This window comes from Pogoniulus pusillus, chromosome 35 (assembly GCF_015220805.1).
Source record: "Pogoniulus pusillus isolate bPogPus1 chromosome 35, bPogPus1.pri, whole genome shotgun sequence".
NCBI lineage: Eukaryota > Metazoa > Chordata > Aves > Piciformes > Lybiidae > Pogoniulus > Pogoniulus pusillus.
Genome location: NC_087298.1, coordinates 13,751,711 through 13,765,499, shown reverse-complemented (window position 1 = coordinate 13,765,499; position 13,789 = coordinate 13,751,711). Strand labels below are relative to the sequence as shown.

Genomic DNA, 13,789 nt, shown 5'->3' with positions numbered 1-13,789 from the left:
CGTGACAGAGGAACATTCCCCTTCCCCACGGCACTCCTGTGGAGCTCCCTCGCTGCACACCAGGCAGCTCTGCCTCCCCTCTCGCAAGCACAAGGCACAGGCGCCAGAGAATTCCTCTCTGCACAAGAGCAGGCAGAGAGCAGAACATTGCCCACATGCACTGGGCACCTGGCAAACAGCTCCCCGAGGGCTCCTGCACAGCAAGAGGGGACAGAACCCGCAGTGCCCACGCTGCTGGGCAAAGCCCTCACTGGGGGAGCTGAGCAGAGCTTCTTCCAGGCTCAGCAAAGATGCAAAGCGCAGCCCTGGAAAGCTCCACCCAGAGAGCAAAGCTGCAGCTGCACTGCTGCAGCACTGCATGGGCAGAGCCACAGGGAGCAGCACTGCCAAAGCCCAGCAGGGCACTGCCAGGCTCCTCCACTGCCTTCTGCTTCAGTGCCCATCCTCTGCCCCATCCTTCTCCCTTCCCCCTCTGCCCTTCCTCCTTGATCCCATCACAGCCCTGACTTGCCATTCCTAAGGCACTAATCCCATTGCCCATCCTGCCAGAGCCCCAAGCCCTGTCCAGTGCCCAGCCCTGCTCTCACCCAAGCTGCTGCCTCGCTGCTGGCTCCTTCTCCCTCATGCCAAGGTGAGCCCACTCCTGCTGCTTCCTTTGCCTAGTTCAACCTGCTCCTCTCAGCTCCCCAGGTTCACTCTCAGGAGTGCCAGCTGGACTTGTGTCCCCTCACACGTCCCCATGCCCACCACTCCTGGCACTCCAATCACAGCAGCAGCTCCTAGGCCAGCAGCTCCAAGTTTCTGTGACTGGATCCCAGCCTGATCCCTGCTCCTCCCTCGCCTCCCCTCCACGTTTGGTCTCCCAGTGCAAGAGCCAAGTCAGTGCAGCAGCTGCTGAGCACCACAGCATCTCCTCGGGCTCAGGGACCACCTGGCTGCATTGGTTGCTCCCCAGGGCCCTTCCTTCCCAAGCAGCTGCAGCTCCTGGGAGGCTCCAGTGCAGTCCCAGTGCCTCCCTGGGGAGCTGCTTTGTTCTCCTGGTTGTTTTCCCAACTAGTCTGACTCTTCCCCCAGTAAATCCAGGGCAGCATTGCCAGAGTGCTGCTGCTGGCTGTGCTCCCCAGCACCACGGGGCAAGCCTCAGCTCCTGCCCGGAGCCAGCACAACCCCCAGGCCCGAGGGACAAAAGCAGCACTGTTTAACGACGCCAACGACCCACCCTGAAGTCAACCCAGAGAAGCTGGGACCGAGCTCAGGAGATCACCCAGGGAACAGAGAGCCAAAGCAGCTGAAGCGCCAAGGAGGTGCCAGTGCCCCCTCTCACCTCAGCGTTTGCCCAGGTTGTGCTCCAGGGCCAAGGCTGCTGCCTGGGGAGGCCAAGGAGTGCAGCATGCCCACAGACACCCGAGGCTGTTCTCTCACCAGTCTGACCAGTTCCCTGCTCACAGACCCAGGGAGACAGGAAACAGTGTCCAGGGCTGGAAGCAGTAAGATGAGTTCCATCTGAAAGTGCAGGATGAGACCAAAGGGGGAAGTGACTGTCATGGAATGCAGGGGTTGGAAGGGACCCCTGGGAATTGAGTCTAACCCCCTGCCAGAGCAGGGCACCCCGGAACACATCCAGGTGGGGTGTGAAAGTCTCCAGAGCAGGAGGCTCCACAGCCTCCTTCACACCAAGAAGTTTCTCCTCACGTCGAGCTGGAGCCTCCTGGGGTCCAGCCTGTGCCCATTGCTCCTGTCCTAGCACTGGGCACCACCAGAGCCAGTCTTTAAGAGAGGCTTTAGAGCTGCTCTGGCCCCCAGGCAGCTGAGCAGAGCCGTGGGTTGGGCTCGGAGCCTGCCCCACCTCGGGAGGATGAAAGTGAGCTTCCAGAGAGCCAGGAGCAGGTCACCTCCGCGGCAGGCTCAGCGGCTCCGGGCTGCCAGGGCAGCGCCGGCTCCTGCTCTTGGTGTGGAGCCACCTCGGGAAGGCTGCTCTGGAGGAGTGTTTCACAGCATGACTGACACCGAGGAGCTGCAGAGAGCCCAGGGGAGCATCTCCTGCGGGACTGCCTGCCCAGATGGCTCAGGACAGCAGGGATCCGCGGCAGCCACAACACGAGTGGTAAGAGCCTGCGACTGAGAGGGGAGAGAGAAAGACCTTCTGCAGTCCTAGCTGATGCTCAGAGGGTGAATGTGCAGCTCAGCAGGCCGGTGGCATCCTGGGCTACACCAAAAGCAGCGTGGCCAGCAAAGAGAGAAAGAGGATCCTGCTCCTCTGCTCCCTGGCAGGCAGCTGGGGAAGCACTGGGGGCAGTGCTGCAGGACCCCAAACAGCAGAGCTGAAAGCCAAAGCCCTCAGATGCTGGGGACAGGAGACACCCTTCCCACTCCTGGTGTCTGGAAGGAGCAAGGTGTGAGAGGACCTCAGAAGGCATGCGGCTGGAAGGGGCCATCGAAAGGCACCTCCCACCCCCGCAGGCGGCAGGAACACCAACTACAGCCCCGCCAGAAGCTCCCATCCACATCCCTCCTCCCACCAGCAGCAGGGAGCTCCCCCAGAACACAGCATCGCCAAGTTGAGACATCAGCTCCTAGGAAGCTCCTAAGGAGGCTCAGGAGAGCTCCAGCTGAGCACTGCTCGCAGGCTGCTGCAGCCCAAATGCCAGCCTGGGCAGGCACCAAGGAGTGTGCTGCAAAGGGCAGGTCCCTCTCCCAGCAGCTCACCAGGGACCTGACCCTGCAGCCTGCCCACGGCAGCCAGGGAGTGCCCCACTGTGAAACCAGGAGGCATTAAGGCAGGCAGCTCTGCTGCCTCCGAGCTGCCCAGAGAACCCCACGGGAGACTCAGCTAATGAAACGTTTGGGCTGCTTTGAAGTGCCCATCTCCAGCACTCCTCCACCACCTTCGCTGTGAGCCTCACCAAGCCAGAATTAGCAGCAGGATGCATTTATCCCTGACCTCAGCTCTTTTGTTCCCCCAGCCTCTCGCCCTGTGTGCTGCCAGGGTGCCTTTGGGAGGATCTTTTGTGGGTGAAATTCCAGCCTCTGAGTTCTCCTGAAGGTTTGACAAGTTACTAACCAGAACCCAGAGCCTGCCAAGCACGAGAAAGGGAATGGGGTCAGGATCCGCAGCTCTGTCTCTAGGAGCTGCCTGAGCGATGCCAAAGCAGTTCCAGCGATTCCCAGGCCCCTTCCAACAATCTCCACTCGCCAGGAGCTGTGCTCTCACCGGAGCAGAGTCTCTAAGCTGCCAGCAGCGCAGCCTCCCTCTCTGCGGGCTGGGGCAGCCCCGGCGGAGTGGAGACTCTCAGCTCATCAGCAGAGGAAGGAGGTCTCCAGCACGCACGACTGAGCACCTCCAGCCCCTGTGCCCGCGCCGCGGGAAGCAGCTCCTTGGCCGCTCAGCCCCGCAGGGGAACAGCTACCACCCAGAGCGGCAGGGGGCTGGCAGCGTGGGAAGGGGGTGGGTGCGATGACCTGGGCAGGCTTCTGTCCAGCAGTGCTTGGACAGGAGGAGAGAGTCACAGGGCAAAGCCAGACCAGCTCCGCCGCCTCCCGGGGCAGCCCAGCGCTGTGCCCACCCCGCTCCAGGGGTGCCCCAGGCAGTCAGTCCCCACCCCGCAGCGAGGAGCAGCCCTGAAGGACACTGCTGCAGCCAGGCTGGGGAAATGCAGGGTTAGAGCTGCCCGAGCACACATCCCGCTGGTGGGAGCGGGGCAGGAGGAAGCCGTTTATCACTCTCAGATAGCAAGGGAGACCTTCGGGTGCTGAGGGCTGCAGCTCTGGCTCAGCTGACGGCGAGGAAGCAGGCAGAAGAATGGCCTGCAAGAGTCCTTCAGCCCAGGGCATTGCCCCTGCCGACAGCAGCTTTGCCCACGATGAGTGGCTTGCAGACAATTCATGCTTCCCAGGGGGGTGAGCCTTGCAAGGCAGAACTCACCACAGCCACAGCCTTGGTACCCCCCAGACCCTGCAGCACTCTGCAGACCCAAGGCACAGTCCCCAGAGGGTCAGGCCAGCAGAGCCCCTGGCACAAGGGCAGCAAATGAAGTCCTCTGCCACCACAGAGCAGTCACCTTCGGGCAGGTTGAAGGACAGGGACAGCTGATGGCAGACACCCAGAGCCTGGCCAAGGTCAGAGGGGATTGAATCACCTTCCTGGCCAGGATCCCGCAGCACAAGAGGGGTGGACTGAGGCAGAGCAGGGCGAGGCTGGAGCTGAGGAAGAAGTTCTTCAGCACCAGGGTGGTGAGAGCCTGGCACAGGCTGCCCAGGGAGGCTGTGGCTGCCTCCTGCCCGGGGGTGTTCAAGGCCTTGAGCAGCTGAGTCTAGCTGAGAGGTGTCCCTGCCCAGGGTGGGAGCAGAGGAGCTCCGAGGTCACTTCCAGCCTTGGCCCTTCTGTGACTTGTTTTCAGCCTCAGTGTGAATGTGGAAAGCAACCCCCCCCCGAGCCCTTACCCACACCCAGGACATCTGCAGCTCTGACACACTCCTGACACGAGGGTGACTCTGCCCACACTGACTCACCTCACCCCTTGCCGTGCTCTGGGACTGTCCTGACCTGACTGGGCTCTTCCTGGGCCACTTCATCACAAATTTCCACCTGGTTCCCCCAAACTGGGAGCTGGGGTTGCCCAGTCTGGAGGAGAGGAGGCTGAGGGAGACCTCACTGCTCTCTGCAGCTCCCTGAAAGGAGGCTGCAGCGAGGTGGGGTTGGCCTCTCCTCCCTGTTATCAGGCGGTGAGAGGAGAGGAAATGGCTAAATTGTGCCGGGGCAGGGTTAGGTTTGACATGAGGAGGAAATGTCTCTGCTGCAGGAGTGGTCAGGGATTGGCACAGGCTGCCCAGGTTGCTGCTGGAGTCCCCACCCCGGAGGTGCTCAAGAGCTCTGTGGCCTTGGCACTTGGGGACAGGGTTTGGTGGCCAGGGGAGGTTGATGGCTGGACTGGGCCTCAGAGGACTCTTCCAACCCAAGCAGCTCCATGACACAAAATCTTTCCTTGCCACTTACATCAAGTACCAGAGAACATCACCAAAGGCAGGAATCAGACTCCAAGCAGGTTCCTGCTGCCTGCCACCTGTTAGCCTCTGATGCTGCCCTTACACGGGGAGAAAACCAAAATGATTTGCTCTTCAGGCTGTACTTTGTCCTTCATCCAGCTCCTCTTCTTCCAGCCGCTGAGCGCATGAAGCAGCAGAGGCACAGCCACTGCTGCCCTGCCACAGCAGGAGACTCACAGCCTGCAGCTCACAGCAGACCTCCAGGGTCTGCTCCCTCACAACCGATGGCTTGGAGGCCCCAGATATCTCAGCAGCCCCAGCACTTGGCCTCACACACAGCAGAAATGCTGCCTCAGCCCCTCTGATAACTCTGCTGCTCGTGGGTCTGCTCAGGGGCCAACAGCAAGATGAAAACGAAGTCAGGATTCAAGGGAAGCATCACCAGGGGCTTTGCAGCAGGATTTGCAGGCCAGAGGCACAGAGCACAGCACAAGGCTGAAATCCTGCCCTGGGAATAGCTGAGAGCCTGCTGAAGGGATCTGATTGCTTCTGAAGCAGGAGGCTCTCTGCAACCAGCTCTTCTTTTTTCCAGGAAGGAGCAGAAATGCTACACAAACCATCCCCACGAGCACTCGACAGGCTCTGGGCAGCCAGCTCAGTTTTACTTCTCCTTTGCTCCATGGGAAGGGGTGAATCATGAGCCTGCACCCAGACCAGAGGCACAGGCTGTAAATCTCAGATGGGCAGAGCTGGAGCCCCTCTGTCTGCCTGCATTCCCAGCCCATCCTATGGCCTCACCAAACCAGACAGCAGCACACTGCAGAACAGGCACTGGCTGCTTACAACACCTCCCACGAAGGTGCACAGAAGGGAGCTCAAAGCTCTCTTACTCCAACCTCCCACCGTGCCCAGGGACACCTCTCAGCTGGGCTCAGCTGCTCAAGGCCTTACCCAGCCTGGCCCTCAACACCCCCAGACAGGAGGCAGCCACAGCCTCCCTGGGCAGCCTGTGCCAAACTCTCACCAACTTCTTGCTCAGCTCCACTCTAGCCGTGCTCTGCCTCTGCTCCAAACCATTCCCCTTGGCCTGGCTCCAGATCCCCTCAGCAAAGTCTCTCTGCAGCCTTCCTGCAGGATCCCTTCAGGCCCTGGCAGCAGCTCTGAGATGCCCCTGGAGCCTTCTCCTCTGCAGGCTGCACACCCCCAGCCCCCTCAGCCTGTGCTCACAGCAGAGCTGCTCCAGCCCTGGGATCATCTCTGTGGCCTCCTCTGGCCTCTCTCCAGCAGCTGTGTCCTTCCTCTGCTGGACACACCAGAGCTGGAGGCAGGATTCCCACTCCCTAAAGCAAACACGAACAAACTTCTAGGGGAAATGGAAACGTAATTTGGATTTTAAAAGCCCAAAGCAGGCTGTGAGCACCAAAAGGAGGGGAGAGCTGTCACATCCAGGCTGGTTGGGTGGTTTTCTTGCCCAGGGAAAGGGAGATAACGGAGAGAGAAATCAGTGTTTTGCCCTAAATATGCAGAGCAGTGGAAACTGATTTGATTTCAGAGCTGTGCCTGATTTAAAAGCAAGCAGCTCCTGCCAGTTTGGTATCTGGAGTCATTTCATCTGCTGGGCTCTCCTCAGTAACCTGCTGCACTTCTCAAACTACTACACTGAGGACATGGCAAACAACACTTTGATGCTGCTGAAGACAACAACTTCACCAGCAAGCCCTTACCGAAGCAGTCTGTGACTGCACACACACCTGCGGGGATTGCACAAACCAGCAACAGCTCCTGCTGGGCTCTGCTCTGCCCCTGCCCTCCTGTAGGCACATCTCAGCACAAACAGCATCAAGCCCACCCGGAGAGCCCCCACTTTTCCGTGTCACAGCTGCCAGGCTGACTCTAGTCCCACTCCAACCATTTCATCTCCCCTCGGAGCATGCCAGAGCAGGAAAAGGCAGCGGCTGCAGACCTGCCCAGAACCATTCCCGCACGGCAGAGCTGGCGGCATCCTGGTGAACGCACAGAGCATCCCTCCCGACCTCAGCAGCAGGGAGCAGCTCTTTGCAGCAGGCAGATCACAGCCTCCCCTCTCAGCAAGCATCTGCTCCCTGATTCGCTGTCGAGATCCAAGCAGACCTCGCTATAAGGTGGCCACAATGTCACAGCAGAGCAGGATGCTGCCCGCCCTCTGTGCCAGAGCAGGCGGCAGCGCATCCAGCACCGCTCCAACAACCACCTCCAGCGGCTCCAGCAGCTCGGGCGTGTTTACATCCCAGCGCCGAGCAGAGGGATCCGGGGCCAAGCCCGCAGCGCTCTGCCATCCCGCCGACCGCCGGCGCTCACTGGTGACTGCCCCGCAGAGCCACCCGTCCCCTCGCACGCCTGCCCGGAGGCTGCTGCTGTCCCACCCGCAGACCGAGAGCTGCCTGCAGCCTGCCGTCCGGTGTCACAAGCCCCCGGGAGCAGGTTCTGCCCCCAGCTCCACCGCCACGCCGCCGAGCATGGCTGCACCGTGTCCGCTGCAGCTGGGTGCCTGCCTCCGGGCCTCCCGGGGCCTCCTCTCCCCAGGTCACCAAGGGCCCATTTCAAGTCGCCGTTGCCAGTCTCCAGCTCTTGTAACAGTCTGGCTTTCCCCAGCAGCGTCCCACCGCAAGCCAAAGGCTTTTACACCTCCCAGGTGGGCTCCAAGAAGCAGTCGCACGCCGACCCCCCCCCCCCCCCCCCTTACACCCCGCACAGGGCCCGAGCCCACCGCAGCCCTCGGCCCGGCCGCGCACGGAGCCCTCCGAAAGCGGCCAAAGGCAACCTTATCGCCCAGCCTCGCCCCCCGCAGCCCCCTCTGCTGAAACCGGACCCCTCCGCATCCATCCATCCCCCGCCGAGCCTCCCTCCACTCCAGCCTCCGGCACTCCAAGCCCACCCCGGCCCTGGCTCCAGAACCCCCCGCACCCTCCGCCCCACGGCCGCGGGGCTGCTCCTGCTGCCAAGCGCTTGCTCGGTTTCAGCGAGGATAAATAACCGCAACCACCGAGTCCCCGCCGGGATCCCCCGCAGAGCCCACACCAAAAACTTTCCGGCGCGGGGCACCCCCGCAGAGCGCTGCCCGCAGAGCGCTGCCCGCAGAGCGCTGCCCGCAGAGCGCTGCCCGCACGGCCCCGCACGCCGCGGCCCCTCGCCGCGGACCGTTATGACACGGGGCGGGCGCGGCGCTCCGCGGGAACTGCCGCAACGGCGGCCCCGCTCCCTCCTCCCCTTCCCCGTTACCCTCCACACTCACCCACAGCTCCGTGCCCCAGCTCATGGCTCCGCCGCGCCGCCGCGGGCCGGCGGGCGGGGGTCTCGCTGTCCCCGGGCTGGGCTGGGCTGGCTTCCCCCTCGCTGTCCGCGCACGGAGGGCCGGGCCCCAGCGGGGCGAAGCAAGCCAAGGAGGGTCCGGAGTGGAGCGGAACTAGCCGGGACGCTCCAGGCCGGGGCCGCTGGCTGCTCAGCGCCGCTCCCGCCTCATCGCGCCGCAAAATGGCCCGAGCGGGGCGCGGGGAGGCGGCCGCGGCGGGGGGGGCGGTTGACAGCTCCGCGGCGCTGCGCAGGCGCGGCCCGGCGGGGCGGTGGCGGCAGCGCGCAGGCGCGGCCCCAGCCCGTGCGCGCCCCCGGGCTCCGCGGCCCGCCCGGCCCCGCTCCGCGCCTCTGCGACCCCGCTCAGCCAGTGCGGCCCGGCGGAGCTGGGCGCGGTGGGTACCGTGGGTGCTCCCCGCCCCGGGAGCAGCCCCGCCGCTAGTCCACGCCCGCCCTCAGGCGCCCTGCCCCGCCGGTGCCCGGCCAGGTGAGGCCGTTCGGAGGCAGATGCCTGTCTTCAGGGAGGCCTCCCGAGAGGACAGCCGCAGCCTGAGGGCGGGCTGCGAGGGCTGCCCGCCGCACAGCCTCAGCCCCCCGAAGTAACCCAAATCCGGCGGTATTAACTCCGCCATCTGCCACCGGCGCGCCCGGGCAGCGAGCACACAGGCACAGCAATGAGGCTGTGTCCGCACGGCTCCGGCGGGGTCACGGCGCAGAGCCCGGCCCCGGCCAGCGCCGGGGATGTGCCCCTCGACGGCTTCCACCTGGGCTCTCTGACTTCACAGCTGTGCCTCAGATCCCATCAGTGCAAAGACAGCTGCAGACTGAGTGTTTAGTTACTCGTTTACTGCTCGGTCTGTTCAGGAGACAGGAGCAGAGGGGACAGGGAAGCGTTTGCTCCCCCGAGGAAAAGGTGGGGAGCCTGCTGGTGCCTAGCACGGAGCCGCTGCCAGGCTGTCTCCTTTAGGCGGAGAGTGAGTTACGAACCTGGATGAGAGAGGACAAGAGCAGAGCTCGCTGAGCAGTGCCAGCGTTTGGAACAACAAGGGGGACAAGTGTGATGGTAGCAACTGAGCTGTGTTTGTTCTGCTCGTCCTGCGAGCGAGCTGGAGACAAGAGCAGGAGGCTGCCCCGCGCTCAGCTGGCTTTGAAGAGACGCAGGGAACAGGCAGAGCTTTTGTCCCCTGCTAGCGCTCACAGCTTCCAGGGGCTGACTTCACAGCCACCAAGAGCCACGCCGTGCAACTCACTTCACAGCCTGCTGCTGCCAACATTCAAATCTCCGAGCCTGCCACACTGCCTAGAGCACAACCTTCCTGCTCCCACGGACTCGCAGGGAAGGGGCACGCAAGGCTGCTGCTGTCCTCAGTCCTACATCCGTCCAGAAAGCATCCCGAACCCAGCCCAGCAGGCTGCATCAGGGCTCTGTGACAGCTCCATCCGTAAATCCTTGAGCTAGAGTGTCCGGAGAGCAAGCAGAAAGCAGCCCTGGTATCACCCGGGGTGCATTTGCTGTGGAATTTCTTTTTGCACAAAGAGCTGGGAGGGGAACAAGGCAAACCTGTTACACCAGCGCGGGCAGGGAAACCTGTCCACGCCGAGAGATAGAAGTGCTCAACCTGTTCTGGAGAGATAAAGGCCAGAAATGCAAGTTCTGTGTTCTGATGGCACATCAGAGCCAACCATGCCCCAGCCTACCAAATGTTATCACTGTTTGCGTGGATGGGGGAGGAAAACAAACGCTTTAAAACCGAAAACAATCAGCTCTGGCCGTTTCTGAAGGGAGACTGCTTCCTCCCTTTGATTGCCTTTGTTATTTACCCTGAAACTCGCCGGGGCAGAGGCTGCCACTTACCTGATTGTTTCAGTTGCACAGTGCCCAGAGCAGCAGGGCCTGCAGCTCGCTGGCCCCTAATTAGCAATGTAATTAACAATGATGGGAGCATTAAGGGCCCTTGGTGCTGCACTAGGACGCTGGGAAGCTCGGCAGGTCCCAGGCTCTAAGGAGTAATTCAGAACAGCTCTGGCAGATTCTGTTCTCTCTCAGCTCCTAACTCAGTTCTCGCTGGCGGGAGGCTCCCCCCAGCCTTGCCGAGCACAGATCTGCCATCCAGATATGGCCTGTTCCTGTCACTTGGGCTTGCCCCTCCTCTGGTCGTGATTCAGAGCTGCTCCCAGAGGTAGATCCTAAGCCCCAGATGAAACAATTGCCTTTTTTAGAAGGCCAGCACTTTGTTTAGGAAAGGCCAATCCCGCTTGGAAGCAGCCAGATGAGCTGCCCAGCGGCTCAGAGAGAGCTGAAAGGAGGTCAGATGCACCCCCGAAGTGCAGCCCAGCCCCAACCCTCCGCTCTGCCTTTGTTTACTTGTGCACAGCAAGAAAGGTCCCAGCTCGCAGAGCAGGGACAGGCACTCCCAGCTCGCAGGACGGCAGAGGAAGGGGACCCACCTTTCCCCCCGGACGTATCACCCTCACAGCTGCTTCCCTTGTATTTGTTTACAATTCTACCCAGCTCATCCACATCCAAGAGGAGTGTGGACGTGGCCTGTAAGCCCTCCCACGCAGGGACTGCCCCAGCAGCAGGACGGGCAGAGGGCACACCTTGCCCCCAGGGCTTCGCCAGCTCAGCTGCTGCTCAGCTGCCTCCCTTCTGCTCCCACACCACACACAGCCCATTCAGACACGCCGCAGGAGGCCTCGGCCCTCTCTAAATGCCATAGCAGCGCCTGATGAAGTCCTGATCGAGAGCTGATAGACCTCAATGCCCCTGGCCAGCCCCACCCGTGGCCTCCTCCACCCACGGCCTGGAGAGCCCCATTTAAGCTCTGGCCTGAGGGCTCAGCCTGCTTTCAGTGATGCAGGGGGCCCTGCCTGGCTGTCAGCCTGGCTCACATCTGGCCTCGTCCCTGTGGACCTGCCCAACTACTGCTGGACTGTGTCTAATGCTGGTGAGCATCACCTGAGCTGCCTGGGGGCTTAGCTCAGCCTTGACTCTGCCTCATTGCTATGAGCTCACCTGATGGCCTCGCCTTGACTCATCCTGGGGCTCGCTCTGGGCACTTTGCTTGGGAACTGTGGAACTGGGCCCTGGGAGGTGAGGCTCCTCCTGTTGTCTGTGTCACCCTGCTCCTCTCCCAGCTCTGTGTCCCCTGGGAACAGCCAGATCTTGCTGTTCCATGCCCATACCAAGGAGCTGGCATGCAACCTGCCTGCCTCTGAGCTGTACCTGGGGGCTGTGCCTCTGCCAAGAATTTTCTGGTGCTGCTGGTAGCTTCCATCCAATCTCAAGAGCCGCCCATGATCACCTCAAAAAGAGGAAACAACCTGTAAAAGGTTCCAGTCCAGTCCAGTCCAGTGAGGGAGACAAGGGAGAAGACATGCAGGTGAGAACAGCGGCACCGGTTAGGAGCAGCACATGCAGAGCAAGGAGAAGCTTGTCTGGAAGCCACACAGCAGCGTGTTGGTGAGCTCTGTCATGGCACTAACACTGCAGGCAGCAGCCAGCTTGCATGTGGAGAGCAATTTGAGCTCCAGTGCAGACATCTCTGAACATAAAAGTGCTTAGAAAAATGCATAGCAAAGTAAACATGACACAAATTCCAACGTGGAGATTACTTAGTCTGGGTAAGTGGCAGGCTTGCAGTCACCACAATGTCCTGGTGGCTGCTGGAGAGTCACATGAGGGCAAAAAGAGAGAGAGAGAGAAAAAAAGATCTTCAGTTTCTAGTTGGTGGCAGAGAAATCCCTGACTGCTACTAGGCAGCACCTTCAGACTGGGAGAGGCTCCTCAGCTGGAGCAGTCTGCTGAGTTACAGAGCAAAGCCTCATGCTGTTTGACCACTGAAGCTGCCAAAGTGTCCCCAGCCCTGGGCAGTGCAGCAGGGCAGGAAAGCCTCTGGCTGCAGAGGACCATTTCTTGGGAGCTAAAAAGCCGCAGCTTTCCTAGAACCACAGAATGGTTTAGGTTGGAAGGGAGCTCAAAGCTTGTTCAGTGCCAACCCCTGCCACAGGCAGGGACAGCTCCCGCTAGCACAGGTCACTCAAGGCCTCATCCAGCCTGGTCCTGAACACCTCCAGCCGGGCAACTGCAGGCTGTAGCTGTGTGCCCTGCCAGGCCTGGTGCTGACAGGACATCTAGTGGCATGCCCAAGCTACTGCCCAGGGACAGGATCCCACCAGAAATCATAGAATCGAGCAGGCTGGAAGAGAGCTCCAAGCTCAGCCAGCCCAGCCTAGCGCCCAGACCATGGCGCTAAGTGCCCCAGCCAGGCTTGGCTGCAACACCTCCAGGCACAGCCACTCCACCACCTCCCTGGGCAGCCCATTCCAATGCCAATCACTCTCTCTGACAACAACTTCCTCCTAACAGCCAGCCTAGACCTGCCCTGGCACAGCTTCAGGCTGTGTCCCCTTCTTCTGTCCCTGGCTGCCTGGCAGCAGAGCCCAACCCCACCTGGCTACAGCCTCCCTGCAGGCAGCTGCAGGCAGCAATGAGCTCTGCCCTGAGCCTCCTCTGCTGCAGGCTGCACCCCCCCAGCTCCCTCAGCCTCTCCTCACAGGGCTGTGCTCCCCTCCCCAGCCTTGCTGCCCTGCTCTGGACACCTTCCAGCACCTCAACATCTCTCTGGAATTGCCTTTTTTTTTCCATGCTTCCCACCTGCAGTCCTGTGCACAGCTCTGCAGCCCCCAGCACAAGCAGGAGCTGTGGGAGCCAGTCTAGAAGAGGCCACCAAGATGCTGAGAGGGCTGCAGCAGCTCTGCTCTGAGCACAGGCTGAGAGAGTCGGGACTGTGCAGCCTGGAGAGGAGAAGGCTTGGAGGAGACCTTGGAGTGGCCTTCTGAGGTCTGAAGGGGGCTGCAGGAGGGCTGGGGAGGGACTATTGACAAGGTCTGGGAGTGACAGGAGGAGGAGGAATGGGTTTGGACTGGCAGAGGGGAGATTGAAAGTGGATGTTAGGAAAGGGTTCTTTGCAGTGAGGGTGGTGAGAGACTGGCACAGGCTGCCCAGGGAGGTTGTGGGGCACAGAAGCGCAGCGGCAGCACAGCCTGGCCCTTACAGTGACCGGCTTCCCCCGAGTCCCGCCCGTAGTCGAGTTTACTCTACCGGGGGAGGGATTCGCCGGCCCGGGACAGGGTGGGCAGGCCCAGAAGAGCCTTGGAGGAAGAAGGGAGAGGTGGGAAGCCGCAGCCGGCGGCGGGGCCGGGAGATGGCAGCAAGCGGGGGTACCGGGCGGCAGTGCGGGGCGGCGGGCAGCACCGGGCGGAGGGCAGCACCGGGCGGAGGGCAGCACGGGGAGGAGGGCAGCACGGGGAGGAGGGCAGCACCGGGCGGAGGGCAGCACGGGGCGGAGGGCAGCACCGGGCGCAGGGCAGCACCGGGCGCAGGGCAGCACCGGGCGCAGGGCAGCACCGGGCGGAGGGCAGCACGGGGAGGAGGGCAGCACGGGGAGGAGGGCAGCACCGGGCGCAGGGCAGCACC

At 61.9% G+C, this 13,789-nt stretch overlaps 1 protein-coding gene and 1 long non-coding RNA gene across 16 annotated transcripts in view; both read right to left on the bottom strand.

Annotated features, from left to right (window-relative positions):
* The window catches only part of FNBP1 (formin binding protein 1), a 66,916-nt gene extending 58,383 nt beyond the window's left edge, over positions 1–8,533 (bottom strand). For 8 of the 15 annotated variants that reach the window (XM_064171018.1, XM_064171033.1, XM_064171023.1 and 5 more), the window contains exon 1: positions 8,255–8,532. In XM_064171018.1, the coding sequence (XP_064027088.1) occupies positions 8,255–8,278 (24 nt within the window). In that variant the 5' untranslated portion in view covers positions 8,279–8,532. Of the gene's footprint in view, positions 1–8,254 lie in introns of all 15 variants that reach the window. The other 7 variants (XM_064171021.1, XM_064171017.1, XM_064171020.1 and 4 more) reach the window with 2 other exon arrangements.
* A 554-nt stretch (positions 8,534–9,087) lies between these two features.
* On the bottom strand, positions 9,088–13,128 carry LOC135190072 (uncharacterized). Its single transcript, XR_010308419.1, has 4 exons — positions 12,968–13,128; positions 11,926–11,976; positions 11,537–11,615; positions 9,088–9,297 (listed from the first exon to the last, which is right to left on the bottom strand). It is a non-coding gene; the product is annotated as an uncharacterized LOC135190072 (long non-coding RNA).
* Between the last annotated feature and the right edge of the window lie 661 nt (positions 13,129–13,789).